We start from the raw sequence: 16722 nt of genomic DNA, 5'->3' as shown, positions 1-16722 counted from the left end.
CACCGCGCTGCAAGTTGCTGACACTTTGACAAAAACCGTCTCTTGACTTTGTCAGTGGTTTTGTTCAATGTTAACCACGATGAATAATCACTGGAGCCAAATGTATTTATTGTGGTCGTCACGTCGTCCCACCACAGAATAGATTTGACTGATATGAGAGGAATGGAAACACAAGCTGTTAACGAGTATAATGTGTATAAAACCATAAGAATTATCAGGAAAACCCTCAAATGCACCGAGATCATTGATCCGTGACCTGTCGTTGTTTGACTGACTCTAATTTCGTCTCTTTCCGTCTGTCTCCCAGTGTGCTCGGGTGTGGATCCCCGATGCAGACGAGGTGTGGAAGTCCGCTGAGCTGACAAAGGACTACAAAGGCGGCGATGCCTCCCTGCAGCTCATGCTGGAAGATGGCAAGGTGAGGATGATGATGGTTGAACGGGGAGCAGCGAAGGCCTTTCTTTGTCGACGCTTTCTCCTCGTCTGTTTGTTGCTTCCATTTCATCTCATCGGGGGGGAGCCGGCTTTGCCATTAACGCTTTCCACAAATGAGATCTGCATGCAAAGACGCCCCAAATGAGCATCTCTGCTGTATCACAGTGCATTTAATCCTTTGGCTGCGTGCAGCTCCTACTTCTCGCATTCATTAACAGGCACTCCTGCAAATGGATGCATGCTCGCAGCAGACCCATTTGCTGTATTGCACCGTTTGATTTAAGATTCATGTGATCATATGCAGATTCGACCACTTACACTGCCTTCAAAGAGGTTTGCTTTGTGGTCCAGGTTTTCTGCTTAATGTCTCCAACAGTTTCTTATTTGATTTGTTGAAAACAGCGACTGGCAAATTATTTGAATTAATGCAGGACAACTGGAGATTAAATAAGTTAAAATTATGGATTCAAGGTTATTTAATTGATAAATGTCACACACTGTGTCTGAACGTTAAGAAGAACAAATACCTCCTGTTCACATTTTGAAATAAGACGCTGAAAGATGAAAACTGTCCATGGTTTTGTTTTGGTGGGTTGAAGTTGTCGGCTTCTGGTGATGAAAGAACTAAACTGAAAAACAAAGGAAAGGTATTGTTATACCGAGACACGTTTCCCATACGGCCGTATAAGAAGAATATAGAAACATAACCTGTGAGGATAAACCGTGTGCAGGGGGCATTCAAGTCCAAGAGAAACACTGAAAACCAGATTTAAAACTTCCAGCTCTGAACAGAGTCTCCTTTTGGCCACGGAGCCGGAGAGAATCAGAGACTAGTCTCATGACGTTTCTAAAAACCGAGCATGAAATAATATTTGAGTAGTTTTAGCCTGTGTGGCTTTGATCTCCACAGTCCGGTGGCCTCCGGCAGGATGGGAACGCTACAACAAGGAGATTGGAAACCTTTTTCTAATTAATTCTTGGAGAATGAGTTCCTCATTAAGTTTGATTTGAACCATTCTGAAAAAACAAAAGCAGGTTGGTCTCATCATTTGGTGAGCATAGACAGAATTTAGTGAAAATTGCTACTCTTAAGGATAATATTACAGTAGTGGGAATTGTGTTGACTGGCGGGTGATGAAACATCCGCCGGTTTTAGTGTGTAACAAGTGTGATTGACCTGAATTCGTGGGATGAGGCTGGTGTCAAAGGGATCAAATCTGAAGTGTGAAATATAATCAAGTAGTTTGTTCAACTGAGTCTGAATGTTATCGTTTCAATGTCATTCAGTTTTTTTAACCTGCAGAGCTGCTTCTGTGTCACTTTTTTAATACTTTTTTGCAGCGTGTTCAATGTAGAACTGGATGTATAGATTTCTTGAACAAGACTGCAAAGGAGACCACTTGCAAACTATAAAGTCATAGATGATGTACATTTTTGTCTTAACATTTTTATACTTTTTATCACGAAATAAATCAGAAAACTGACACATATGAGTTGTAAATAAATAAATAGATAAATGCCATTTTCAAATGTGCACTCACAGTTAAATATGCAGCTATATCATACCCAATAAGAAATCCCATTTCAGTTTGAAAGGGATTAGCAGCATTATTTTTTTTTAATATTTGTGACCACGTTATTTGACTTTGTACAAATTTCATCTGCAGCTCCAAAATCAAATTACGTGGTTGCGAATGACTTCACATTAATCTGCCACATTTGTGAAAAGTAACGTCGTAGCGAACAACGGCGCCATTCTTTGTCTTCTCCAGAGCATTGAGCACAAATTAGACCCCAAGACAAAGAACTTGCCATATCTGCGAAACCCCGACATCCTGGTGGGCGAGAATGACCTCACAGCGCTCAGCTACCTCCACGAGCCGGCCGTGCTGCACAACCTCAAAGTCCGCTTCATGGACTCCAAGCTCATCTACACCTACTGCGGTGAGTGCTGCAAACAAGCATTGACCGCTCAAATTCACTATTTTGACACCGTTTCTGATATTATCTCACCTCCAATACACACTTTTTTTGGTTGAGATTATGATAAATGTAGAATGTTTGATGAATTATTAGAAAGAGTCGATTCTGTGGGACTTGCATACATTCATGGTGTATCAGTGGAAAATAGAAACTGATTCATCAACCATAGCAATATTTACATGCCATCTTACAGTAGCGTGTAAATCACATGATTAACTGTTCAAAGTAGAAATATTTACTCGTGTCACTTTCAGTTGTCTAAATCCCACCGGTTTAACTTTCTGATTCAACATTGCAGATTTTGTGTGCGTCTCTTATGCAATACATTTGTTAAACAGCCTTCAGAGACCATAGAAGTTTTTTCTCTGAAATGTGCATTTCACTACTAAATTGTATTTTAATAAAAGTGTGTTTAAAGCCGTTCCAAAACACAAGGATGTACCTGAACGCATCCTGTTCTTTCTCTTGTCACTATAAATTACTAAAGGAGAATTTTTGCTGACTTTACTTAGCACCAAGAAAAAAAAAAGAGAAACTTTCTTGTATCACAAAAGTTTTAAGGTTCTGGTGTTTTTTTTCAATGGTTTTAAAAGATCCATCGAAACTTAAGAATGTGTCGTACTGTATGTAATACTGTGAGACCACTTCCTGCCGTCCAGCTGCTCATATTTTTCTTCACCCTCTGCATCACAGGAATCGTCCTTGTGGCCATCAACCCATATGAGACGCTGCCGATCTACGGCACAGACATCATCAGCGCCTACAGCGGCCAGAACATGGGAGACATGGACCCGCATATCTTCGCCGTGGCAGAGGAGGCATATAAACAGATGGCCAGGTGTGTGTGTGTGTGTGTGTGTGTGTGTGTGTGTGTGTGTGTGTGTGTGTGTGTGTGTGTGTGTGTGTGTGTGTGTGTGTGTGTGTGTGTGTGTGTGTGTGTGTGTGTGTGTGTGTGTGTGTGTGTGTGTGTGTGTGTGTGTGTGTGTGTGTGTGTGTGTGTAGAAGTTTGCATGTTACCTGAGCAGCCTGGGTTAAGGTCTGTGCTTCGCTCGGCCCTCCCTCTCTCTCCACACTTTGTAGGTCAAAGCTGAGCCACAAATAGCCTCATGATGGTCTCACCCTATCTTTTTCTCAGTCGCTCTTTTAGTCTTGCTCACTTAGATGCACACGGACACTGCAGGATCCAAGCAATAGATCTTTTCAGTGTCGCCTTGGGGAATTAACGCCATCCGTACACTGACGTGTGCATGATCAGTATATGTACTATATAGGGACTGGATCGCGTGTGAAAAAGAAAAGTCTATGGTGGAAGTTGGATTGAAATGCCGAGGAGACCCCTGTGAAGGAAAGCAGCAGAAGAGACACTTTCTAAGATTCTGATCAATATATTATGACGATACATCCAATCAGCCATAACATTATGACCACCATTCCCATGATGTCCAGTTCCATTTGCTTCCAGAACATCCGGACACATCAAGACATGGACTCAACTACACCTGTGAAGGTGGGCAGTGGCATCTTAAAATGTTAGCAGCAAATCCTTTAGGTTGTGAGGTGGGATCACCATAGGACCACCTGCATCAAGCCACGACCCAGTCACCACTTCACAGTTTTTCCTCCTTGCTCAACATGTGATGGATCCTGACCAGGAACAATCCACAAGAGCTGCAGTTTTTTCTGAGCCAGCTATCCTCCTTGCCACAGGGGTTCATGGATGACAGTTACTACGATTGTTCAAACACAAACAGCCAGATATCGTCTTCTGAAAGACTAGCATCTTACCACGCTCCACAGTGTGACTGATGGAGCTTTTAACAACCATTAAAATGCAGCCGAAAGTGACGCAAATATCAAAACCTGGGCCGAAGCCAAGCAGCAGGGAGTGGATTCTCAAGGCGGACAAAACATGAACCACGTCTATGTTCTTCATCTACTTGTTTTCCTGCAAGCTTCGTTTATTTATTCCCTGCAGACACCGTTGGCACACGTAGATGTACACAACACAAGTATGTGAAATTCGTGTCGCCGAATGTAGCAAGTAATGAACAAAAAGTGCTGAATTCTGTAGGAGCCTTAACAAATTAACTTTGATCACCAAAAGTTAGAGGTCGCCTGATTCACTCTCCCCATTTTTGCCGTGATGAAGAGATAATCAGTGTTTCCTTCAACTCATAGTGGTCATAATGTAATGGCTGATTGGTGTAGATCTCCACCTTAAAAGGTGACAGCAGGTCACTATGTTGGAGGTTTCTGTGGCTGTGTAAAGTGATTCAGATTATTTTGGAATTAATCAACATGACAAAGATACAAACATCTCAGACAACCTGTGAAGAGCAGATTCCTCAGGTTTGCACGAGGAGGAGAGGAGGAGGAGGAGGAGGAGGAGGAGGCATTGGCTCGGGTGTTATATGTCATGCGGGTAACGAGGAGATACTGAGGGGGTGAGAAGGTGTAGCGACACCTGTTCTGCCTGCAGGCAGCGAGATTGTTTGTTGATGATCGTATGTGACACGTTCTGTCTGCCCAAGGTGCACAGCGACCATCTGTGTCACACCGATTATTCCACTGTACGTGATTACAGCCCTAACGGGTTACTCATAACCATATCCTGGCGTTATGCAGGGTTTACACCTGAGCACGATGTGTTGCCAATATAATTCTCCCGTCATCCGTGGCACATTTGTACCTTTCATAATGTGACGTACTGCACTTGAATAGGGTTCTTGAATGGCCGTGTCAGTTCGTGGCTTTCTTTATATTCGTGGAGAATGTTTTGTTTAAAGAATCGCCACTCGTGCATGTTGTGACTTGTCGTCGTAAACGCAGCTTTAGATAAACATATGAAGGAGGCGGAGCTGAAACCACCTCTCTGACATTCACCTGGACATCTACGGCCTTGTTCTGTCTCTCCTGAATGTTTCAGGGACGAGAGGAACCAGTCCATCATTGTGAGCGGGGAGTCCGGAGCAGGAAAGACCGTGTCGGCCAAATATGCTATGAGATACTTTGCTACAGTCAGCGGCTCCGCCAGTGAGGCCAACGTCGAGGAGAAAGTCTTGGCCTCCAACCCCATCATGGAGGTGAGGAGCAGATGAACACCAAGGGTTAACTGCCTTCACTCCAAAATACATTCATCTGTACAGATGTTTTGGTTTTTCACCTCATTTCTGCAGGTTCTTTTTAATGCAAGTTAGTACTTAGTTTCCATGCCGATAAATGTTCAGGAGGGAGTTGGAGAGCTCTGCTCTCTCATGTCCCTCTCCCAGCCTAACATTACTCTTTCTTCAGCCAATCAGAGAGGAGTCCACCGGATGAATATATAGCTCTTTTTGTTTTTTTAACCGTAGCACTGACGGCCCTTAATCCTCCAAGTGTACAGGCAAAGTAGACTGTGGCATTGGCCTGTTTCAGTTGACAAATCAGTGCGTTTGTGTGCGTTCCTGTGCATGACAGATGGTGTTTTCATGTTGGTACATGTGAAGATGATGCTGGCGAGGATTGTCGGTACATTTTCTGCTCAAACCGTTTTTGTCTGCAGTGAAAGACTATATTTCTGGGCTTGAATCAGCAAAAAACTGAATCGGTTCACGTTGGTCGCATGTATAGCTACAATGTGTGTGTTTTTGTGCAGCCACACCCGTCTACCGACAAGTCCTGGCGGGATCATTGATCAATCCTGAATATTGAACTGAGTGCTGACCGCTGTCGGTTCACTTGCTGATGTTTGGAAGCTCAGCGGGAAATGCTCAATAACAAGCGAAGGACATTCTCCAGTGTCGACTGACAGAGACGTTTTAAAACTGATTTGTCGATAGTTTCTTCAGGTTTAAACCTGCAGGATGTAAGATTCTGACGCCATAGCGCCAGAATGAATTTAGTCTTCTAATTTGGAGAAAAGACAAGATTCTGCACATTAATTTGCAGGAAAAATACTTTTTTAAACGTCTTTATTTTCACTTGATTTTTATCACCAGTTCCGTTAAACGCAACCTGTTGCTGTGCTGTCATATTCAACGATATTTCAAACACTGTGTGATTTGAGGTCAAAAGAAATTTGGAAAGGGCTCACTTGGCTCATGTATTAGATTCTTTTCTTTTTTTTTTAAGTCCGGACCTCTATGAATGTTTTTGTTCCGTTACAAAGATTTCTTTTATTTCATTATTTTCTTCTTTCTTTATGCAGCTCCACAACATTCTGTTTGAAACCAGCACGTGGTTCTCAACAGCAGTGTTTCTCCCTGCCACAAAACCCCAGCATCAGTCTCATGTCTGCTGTTGATTACAGAGATTAGATGAGTTTCTTTGTCACATTTTGTCCAAACTGATTTCTGCGTTTTCTCCTCAAAGTACCTTCAACATGCAGTTGCCAACGTTAAACCTTTTTGGTTTTTCTTTGGAATAAATAGAAAGTGTCAGCTGGTACCATCCCAGTGATCCGTTGTTTGTATTAAAATGTGTTCCTCTCTTACTTCCCAGGCCATTGGAAACGCAAAGACCACCAGGAACGACAACAGCAGTCGTTTTGGCAAATATATCGAGATTGGCTTTGACACCCGCTACCGCATCATCGGTGCCAACATGAGGACGTATCTGCTGGAGAAATCACGTGTGGTTTTCCAAGTGAGTGCACAACTGTGCCTGCAAGTTTACATGGATGAACGCACATCTGGGGTGTGAATTGATTTACTTGAAATGATTTACTCGCCGCTATTGTTTAGCTCTGAAGCGCGGATTCACGCACAAAGGTGTCTTTGTGAGACACCATAACAACTGTAGTCTCCCAAAGTGAGCAATTTTACAGGCTTAGAACATCCAATAGTTTTGACCTAACAACCCTAATCCACAATTTTGTGTCCTTGTCTTAGTAACCATAATTTTACTTTGACTGATGGTTACTGCTGCCGTTGAAGGAGCATTACTAGAAGGCAAAATTCCTTTTAATCCCATATTTTGTTCAGTGTACTTTACAACACTGCAAAAGAAAATGACGACATAAAAACATACACAGATGCTTAAAGCAAGAAGATGAAATTAACTTTAAGGGTAATAAACTCCAACACAGTTCATGACTTTCACTTTTGGTTCACATGAAGTGTTTCAAAGGCCTGAGCATTGGGGCTTGTGGCTGCAGAATGAGCTGAAAGAGCTTATTGATAATAACCAGGATTTAATAAGCACAGCTTTTGACGTTGGAAATGATGTTATGAAGTAGTTTCCGATGGTTGATTTAGCATCACTATTGTTTTTTTTTGTGTTTGTCACATCTTCTCAGCTTGCTCTATAGCGCTTTATGCAGTGGCATAAGAATTCTTGGGGTTTTTTTTGTGCTTTTTTTTTTTTTTGCCTGGTTTGATTAATTACGAAAGAATGCAACGCAATTTACAGTGAAATCTCCTCTTTAGTTGCTGCAGGATTTTGCTTGTTAGATGCAGAAAACCTCACAGTTACTGGAAAACTGGTCACAGGTGATGCGTCGAGGTGCTGAACATCTCAGGAAAGCGAATGTCTTGTTTTGCATTTTTGCTCTCTGACGTCATCGACTGAACTCATAAATAGCAAAAGCAGCAAATGAGAGGCGACGCTACTGTTAGTGTCTCCTGGTGCAGATGAAGCATGCGGCAGGAATTCTCTTTTTCACAAAGACAAAACACAGTAAATTCCTTTTTCTTAACAGATCTGCTGGTAGTGGATTCATGGCATGCTTCTATCTTTCTTATTCATTGTTTATCTGTTCAATTCTATTTAATAGCTTTGGTCTCACATCTGTGAAATATACTCTAATCACTGAATAATACGAGTTAACATAATATATAAAGATTGCTTTGCAATGTTCTCAACTTTAATACTATTTAAGATTATTCATATGCTTCACAGTCATTAGAAATACTAAAGTGCTGAAATTTGAAGCGACTGTCTTTTATTTTATTTCTGTCTTTATGTATTTTCATTGAGTGAAGCAAAGACATTGTGAAAATGAAGAAATTCCAATTCAGATGAGAAAGGGTCTGTAGACGACAGCCTTTAACTGTAAAACATCTGTAAGGTAATAATTTTCCTTACGCCTGACTTTATTTTGCCTGGTTTAATACTTGGTTATATGGCAACATTTCATTTTATCTGACCTTATTTTTTATTTTCATTTCTTTGTTTTGTTTCTGTTTCTGTTTCCATTTCTATTTCTATTTTATTCTATTGTTGATATATGTTTTACTCTTGTTTTCTTTTAATTCCTCTCATTCTTATTTTACTGTCTGATTTTCCTGGAAAGCACTTTGGTGACCTTGAGTGTTGTAAAAGGCTTTTTAAGTAAATGTTAATTGATTGATTTTTTTTTATTATCACTTTTACTCCTCTTACAGTATTATTGAATTTGTTGTTGGTTTTATGTTATTTTGCCAGATTCATTAGTATTTTTCCTTTTTCATATTACCAATGCGCCTTCATATGCCGCACAACCAAGTTCATTGTGTAGACAATAGCAGTTTGAAGCTGTCTTACCTTGTGAGCGTATTGTGCTGACTGGTGGAGCCAGTAATGCAGCTCATACTGTAAGAACGAGGATGTATCCTGTTGACCTGTGCGCAGGTATTCACGCTCACACTGTGCTGACACTAAGGACAACGTGGAAGAATGAGGATGTTGGCAGAAGAACTTTTCCCCTCACGGTTTTCACACGGTTCTGCCACTAAACTGTGTTCGGGTTTGTGCGTATCTGTGCGTGCAAGCATGTCTACACGGTGATAACGGGCCTCGGCCAGCAGATATTCCGTGTGGACTCCGGCGTGTAACTTCTCTTGTTTCACCAAAATCTTATCAGGTACTAGATAATGAGTGGGATACAAGTGGCTCACATATGGCGTTTGATTTTCTTACATGTTGCAGTAAAAATGAGCTGAACATGCATTCAGACATTCCCATCGACTCCCATCACATATGTTCTAAAGCCCTTGAGCAACGCACCAAGTTGCCAGCTGCCGCTCATCAGCACTGGCAGATGTATAATTGCAAAGCAGAGCCAACGTAATTGTAAAGAAACAACTTGCTGATTTCTCACTCGTAGCAGTACATCCGAGACAATAAGGGATGAGGACCAACTTTATGTTTGATCGGTATTGTGTACTTGGTGCCGCCTCTTTTTTCAGACACGTAATGAACTCTTCCTGTTTTCCTCCAGGCGGACGAGGAGAGGAATTATCACGTCTTCTATCAGCTCTGCGCGTCAGCCCATCTACCCGAGTACAAGATGCTGAAGCTGAGTATGTAGCATTTATTTGTCCCTGCGTCTCCACACTCAAAGGAAAAGTCATTTTTGTAGTTTTCTGCAGTGAAGTGCAAAACTCCGTCACACACACACACACACACACACACACACACACACACACACACACACACACACACACACACACACACACACACACACACACACACACACACACACACACACACACACACACACACACACACACACACACGAACGATGTCAAAGTGTAATTCAGCCACTCACAAATAGCAGTGACTGACTGCAAAAGCTGCTGGAGAAATGCTAAACATTTTTTTCCACTTGATCCTGAACAATATTCTCCTGCATTCTAGCTGCAAACTTATGGTAAGCTTCATTAAGTAATGATACGTTGTGTTGTTTTATAAAACTCAAGGATGCTTTAAAAAGATAAAGACACAGTGAAAGTGCAATAACGAAGCATGATATTAAAAGAACACACACCCGTACTGCTACGATAGCAGGTTGAAAGCAGTGCTAAGCAGGGGGAGATTTAAATGGATTTAAAAGTGGTCAAGTTATCATAGTCTCTCTGGGCTTTGGAAAAGAGCACCAGAGGCAATTTATATCAGCAGCACCCAGATCTGGTGTGTGAGTCATGTACCAACGGTCTGCTTATCACCGAAGACTGAGAAAATAAATATATTAGATGTGTTACCTGAGTCAGCTTGAATAAAAAAAATAACTAAAGCCAGAGTCTTGATTCAGACTCATTATGTTTTTGTACCTCATTCCAACAACCTCATGCTCGATGCATCATCTTATGTTGTTTTTTTTTGGTAATGTTTTATCCTGTGTCTCACTCTTATCAACTCTGTATCGCTCCATGTCTTGATGGAATGTCTTCAAATTAGTTCTGTAGTTCTGACATCTACTGACACTGGAAGATCATTTTGAGGGTCAAAGGTCAAAGCCACCATTCAAAAGCCATATTTCATGTTTCATGCATTTACTCTATGCAATGACTTGATATCAATTGTAGATTGTGTTTGTGCAGGTAGAAGAATCATGATCTCAATGATTCTAGATTCTTCACAGGCAAGGCAAATGTATTTATAGAGCACATTCAGACAAGGAAACTCGCCGTGCTCTATGAAGAAATAAAGACAATAAATTTTACAAATAGATTATATAAATACATTAAACCAATCAATTAAGTATCTTCAGTGATTAAGAGTATGTAATACTTTGAAACCTCTCATATTCTCTCTCATGCACTCTCATCCTTTTTATTAGATCAACTTCACTTGGCGCTTTTCCTATATTGGTATTAGACATCAAAAACACCCACAAATAGTACATTCGCTCACACGTTGTCCCAGGAACCTTTGCAAACAATGGACTCGCTCTACACATCCAGCATAGAAAAGAAATGATACTACGGTCATTTTGTTTTATAGTCAGACATGTACGTAATATACCAGAAGACCCTACTGTGTCCCCAAGAAAGAACTTGTATATCCTCCAAAAAATAACTGCTGCACCCATGAGGTGTGTGAATGGCTCCGGTAATTATCAGATTTTATATGAGTTCAGAGAAATGTGACCATGTTTCTGCTGTGACTCATTGACTGTGGTCAAACTGGCCGGCATGCAGAGAGTAGAGAGCTCCCACTGTGGACCTGCACCTGCTCATATCTCTCTCTCTCTCTCTCTCTCTCTCTCTCTCTCTCTCTCTCTCTCTCTCTCTCTCTCTCCTGCTGACTTCCTGGCTCTGTTAATGGAGTGGTTGTCACCATTGTGCCAGTGACTCGTGTTGCTAGGCAACAGGCCTTGCCCTAATTCAGCGTAAAGTGTCTCTAAAGAAACCGATCGAGGGAAAGTAGTTGGGACGCCGTCGTCCAGACACAGAACTCTCTTTGAGTTCCTGTCTCTGTTAATCTGTTAGTGAACAGACATGTGATGGCTTTTTCAAGATAATCCACTCTAACCATACCAGTCTTTTGAATTCTATCTTGTGTCTATACTGACAAATTCAATATATTTTCAAGCTTCAGTATAGAAATCTGACTGACACAAGTCCTACTTCATCATCTCTCACCAGACTAGACTGGGTACTGTGCTGCACAGCCCTGCAGTGTTGTTTTGTCTCTGACGTCTGACATTAAAAGGTTTTTTTATATAGGATTTTGACCTTTTTTGACCATAATGATGCATCAACTCAGAAGGATCAGCGTTTTGCAACACGTGTCCCTATATAAGGTACAAATAATGTCTGTGCAGCTCAACACAAACCGCACTATGTGAAACTGCACTCAATGTGTAAAGGTGATTAACCCTGTCTTTGTCCCTCCTGTCAGGCAGTGCAAATGACTTCCTCTACACCAGGCAGGGACGCAGCCCTGTGATCGATGGCGTGGACGACACCAAGGAGCTTTGCAACACTCGCAGTGCCTTCACATTGCTAGGTACCACATAAGATGTGCATAAGATTCGCTCAGAATCTATACTTGCACATATTTGTTTGCAAAACCAAATTTACTCTTCATATAGTCTAATGTACATTGATGAGAAGTGATTTCTGGATTGACTAACTGAAGATAAGAAATCCATCACTGAACAGGCTGGGGAAGCTCTTTTAGTTCAGGGGTCACTTAAAGGCTTAATGGGCCTGGAGTAGTAAACATACAATGTATTAACTTAGAAATTATTAACCCTCCGAGTTTTAGCTCCATTTTAATGCAACAGTCTAGTAGTACATTCTGAAAATGTTTAATTTCTGAAGAAAAATAAGTACAAAGTAAAAATTGTGCCTACCACAGTATATATCTCCAGATTAATGGTAGCAGAAGCATGTCTCGTCTTTTGGTGGATGATTTCTGCACGGTGCAGTATTCATGTCACAAATTCATTGCTCATGGATTTCATGACAGTGCTATTTCTTTTACTGCTGCATTATTCCCAGCGATGCTGCCTCCTGCTTTTCTACTCTGATCTTGGTGATATGTTTGAAGGTTTACAGTGATATTGATTATTTCTTTGTTTTTACCCTGTGCAAGATCATCCTGCAGGCTTGTTGTTTAGGGGTATAGGGGCATATTTACCTTGTTCAACGAAGATGGGTGACCAACGAGAAGTTGGCTGAGAAGGTTATGTTTTCATCAGCCTGTATTTTGTTCTTGGTTTGTATGCGTGTCTGTGTATGTGGGTACGTAGTTATTTTAATAACTTTTCGAAAAAACTGCAAATCCAGAATTGCAGGAAATTTTCAGGGATGATTTCTCATCATCCAAGGACCATTGATTAGATTTTGGGACGTTGACGGCTAACCGTTTTTAAATAAATCCCCCAAAAACTGCGAAAAAATGTCCCATACAAAGCGGATTAGAGAGGCACCTCATGGAGGGGAGCAAAGGAGATCAGTGTCTGTTGCCATGGAGACGCACCCTGTTTCACACAGTGATGTAGCTGCCTAGTTAGCATCGATATGAGCTAAAACGGCTATCATGCTAGTGATGCTAACTCGGTTCTGCAAACAAATGTGACGTTGTCGAAGGTTTGCGCTCTACCGAGTGTAACTCTAGTTTAGTTTGTGAAACGCCACACAAAATACATATCATATCACATTTGCCACCTCAAAATGTGATATCAGAAGATTGTTGTTTTTTTGTTTTTTTTTAATCATCTGCTCTTCCACAAAAGTATTTGTTCAAATGTAAATTTATGAAATCTACGAGAGGTTACTACAGAGAGGTTGAGGTTACACATGCGCAGTAGTATTTACTAATAGGTGTATGTCTTCACTTGTCACAACCTTAAAGACAAGTTGGTGAAGTGTTGTGAGTGAAAACTTTAAATCTTGTGTGTGTGTGTGTGTGTGTGTGTGTGTGTGTGTGTGTGTGTGTGTGTGTGTGTGTTTGGCAGGTATTAATGAGTCCTACCAGATGGGGTTGTTTCAGGTGCTGGCTGCCATTCTGCATCTGGGAAACGTGGAGATTAAAGAGAAAGATTCAGACAGCAGCATCATTCCCGTAAGAATGATTTTCCTCCTGTGGTTTGACAGAAGGATCAGATGGCTTGTGTCTTTATGGATTCTAATGGCCTCTTTCTGCTGCAGCCCAACAATCGTCACCTGACGGCTTTCTGCGAGCTGGTGGGCGTCACCTACCAGGATATGTCCCAGTGGCTGTGCCACAGGAAGTTGAAGACGGCCACAGAGACGTACGTCAAGACCCTCCCTCGTCTCCAGGCAACCAACGCCCGCGATGCCCTGTCCAAACATATCTATGCCAAACTCTTCAACTGGATCGTAGAGCACGTCAACAAAGCTTTGATCACCAATGTCAAGCAGCACTCCTTCATTGGAGTCCTCGACATCTACGGGTGCGTGTGTGCACAACATTCCAGCCATCCAAGGTGGGATTTTTTCTGAGTTTGCTTTAAAAAAAAAAACCTCTACTTTTGTTCTCCTTCAGGTTTGAGACATTTGAGATCAACAGCTTTGAGCAGTTCTGTATCAACTACGCCAATGAGAAACTCCAGCAGCAGTTCAACATGGTGAGCAAGTGTGCGTTGGACTTTGAGAAACAGCCGCCGTTCTCGGGTTCAGTTCAAAAATACCCAACTCTGTGTGTATGCGTGCGTCTGCACAGCATGTGTTCAAGCTGGAGCAGGAGGAGTACATGAGGGAGCAGATCCCCTGGACGCTGATCGACTTCTACGACAATCAACCCTGCATCAACCTCATCGAAGCCAAGATGGGGATCCTGGACCTGCTGGATGAGGAGTGCAAGGTTCCGCCTATTTATGTTATCCACTGTTAATTTACACTGAAATGCTTCACATCATTTTTCTAAATCGTCATTTAACAAACGCTTATTTACAAGAGTCCGTTGTGTTTTAAATGCAAACTGTTTAACTTGTATAGCAATTATTGACTCACTGGGTAAACAAAATGTTTCTCATGAATATAAATGGGGCTCGTGAGCTGAAAAGGAAGCTTGTGGGTTCGTCTGTTCACATCCCGCATTCTGCTTTACTGCTGTTGACACTTACCCTGTCACTGCGTCGCACCATGAATGAGACTCGGGTCTCCGCCACCTCCACCCCCGACTGAACGCAGGAGCTGCACTTCTCTTCTGTCTCTGGCAGTGAAGTTGCCTCGCACTTTACATTGCGTCGCACCATGAATGAGATTTGACTCGTTCATTCCTACTCGTTGCTTGGTTTTTATTTTCTCCCATTTGCTTCCAGGAAGAGGAATAACATAAGTTTGATTTCCGTTCTGTCTGGTGGACTCTTCTGGTAATGTGGTCGTGTTCGCTTCAGAGTGGATTGATGGTTGTATCTGGCCGAGTTCTAATAATGGTGCAGCCGCTGCCAGTCTGAACACATCAGGCTCTCTGTCCAATTGCGGAGTCTCACTATCGGCACCATCGAGACAATTTCACGGCTTAGTCAGATCTCTTAACAAAGCTAACTTATCTCTCTGCGCCTCTCAACCATTGCAAGGTCAATTTATAAGCTGTTGACATTGAAGGCGAGCCGCATAGCTGACATGATTGTAGGGAAACACTTGTATGTGTACGAAGAGAAAAATGGAAGCAGCTCAGTCCAATGACTCTGTAATAAACACTCATTTAATTGGTAAGAAAACTGATATTGACACTTCATGCTCTCCTGATCGGTTTAGTCACGTGCTATAACCCTTTCTTCCCCAGATGCCTAAAGGTTCAGATGATTCCTGGGCTCAGAAACTGTACAACACCCACCTGAAGACCTGCAATCTGTTTGAGAAGCCGCGCATGTCCAACCGCGCCTTCATCATCCAACACTTTGCTGATAAGGTGAGACTTAATGTCGCCCTGTTGAGAGTGTGTGAGTTTAGCCATTAAATCGTTCTTTTTATTCCAGATGTAGATTTAGTTTCCTGTCTAAATGAAACAGCATGTGTTGGTAGATTATGGCCAAAGGCAGCGGTGGCTGCTGCAGTGTGAGATATTTTTAGGGCTACTGGAGGAAGGATGACTTTTTTTTTTTCCCCATAGTTTTCATTGCGTTCGCCTAAATAGCCACTTTGACGATGAAGTACTGTGAGCGAGTACTCATGTAATCCACTTTGGTATGATAGGTTTCACATTCAGCATCACTGCAAGATGACAGAGGAATGTTTGGAGGACTGAAATGGGCTTTCCTTTCAGGTCCCCTGACATTATAAGGAAATACATTAGGAACATATCTGACAACCCTTTCTATGATTAATGTTGATGTATTAGAATAAACCTGCGTCAAGTGTTCAGGCTGTAGGCTTCAGTGTTTGTGAATTTCAGTGTTGAAAACGTGACGTGAGAACATGCAACTGAAACATTTTATTGTTGAGCCCGCCGATGAAAAAAGTCTTAAAATATCCTTCCTGGGGTAACACGAGCTTCGCTGTGGTCTTGTCGACCCACAGGTAGAGTACCAGTGTGACGGTTTCCTGGAGAAAAACAAGGACACGGTAAACGAGGAGCAGATCAACGTCCTGAAGGCCAGCAAGGTGAGGCACACGAGCACAGACGACGACATAATGTGTTCAGTCAGTCTGCAGCAGATTGAACCGTAACCAGAGGCTTCAAATACTGAGGAAAAACCAAGTAGTCTGCAGCTCCTGTAAGATCAGGCACCTGATCTTTGAGAGGTAAAATGACCCTTTGTCTGTTGACAAAAACATGCCATCTGAAGGTTTAGGGAGGCAGCGCCCTCCTCTGGCAGGAAGGGGGTAGTGTTGAAGCCAGCAGTATTAAAAGAAATATGAGCACAACTCACACACACACACACACACACAAACACACAGTTGGATCAGTGGCTGTCACACATATCAATATATATGCATTAAATACTCCAATTGCCACTACATGTAATATTATGCCATAATGATAGTGATACTCACGTGTAGAAATTTAAATCGAGACAAATTAATAACACCATGCACATAAAAAATGGCACTCAGCAGGTTGAAGTGTTGACGACTTGAAGATATTGTGTGCGTGTGTGTGTGTGTGTGTGTGTGTGTGTGTGTGTGTGTGTGTGTGTGTGTGTGT

At 42.0% G+C, this 16722-nt stretch overlaps 1 protein-coding gene across 1 annotated transcript in view; it reads left to right on the top strand.

Moving 5' to 3' along the window:
* myo5aa (myosin VAa) overlaps positions 1–16722 on the top strand; it is a gene marked incomplete at both ends in the record, with an annotated part of 49760 nt that overhangs the window by 13484 nt on the left and 19554 nt on the right. Inside the window, 13 exons of the mRNA XM_080458739.1 lie at positions 308–418; positions 2208–2379; positions 3112–3256; positions 5345–5501; positions 6898–7041; positions 9596–9677; positions 12001–12108; positions 13565–13671; positions 13758–14023; positions 14116–14197; positions 14293–14433; positions 15361–15486; positions 16095–16178. Coding sequence (XP_080314865.1) covers positions 308–418; positions 2208–2379; positions 3112–3256; positions 5345–5501; positions 6898–7041; positions 9596–9677; positions 12001–12108; positions 13565–13671; positions 13758–14023; positions 14116–14197; positions 14293–14433; positions 15361–15486; positions 16095–16178 — 1725 coding nt within the window. The remainder of the gene's footprint in view (positions 1–307; positions 419–2207; positions 2380–3111; positions 3257–5344; positions 5502–6897; positions 7042–9595; positions 9678–12000; positions 12109–13564; positions 13672–13757; positions 14024–14115; positions 14198–14292; positions 14434–15360; positions 15487–16094; positions 16179–16722) is intronic.

Source organism: Lipophrys pholis (genome assembly GCF_963383615.2).
Source record: "Lipophrys pholis genome assembly, chromosome: 2".
Lineage (NCBI taxonomy): Eukaryota > Metazoa > Chordata > Actinopteri > Blenniiformes > Blenniidae > Lipophrys > Lipophrys pholis.
Note: the sequence above shows the minus strand (reverse complement) of the source record. Positions and strands in the feature narration are given on the sequence as shown.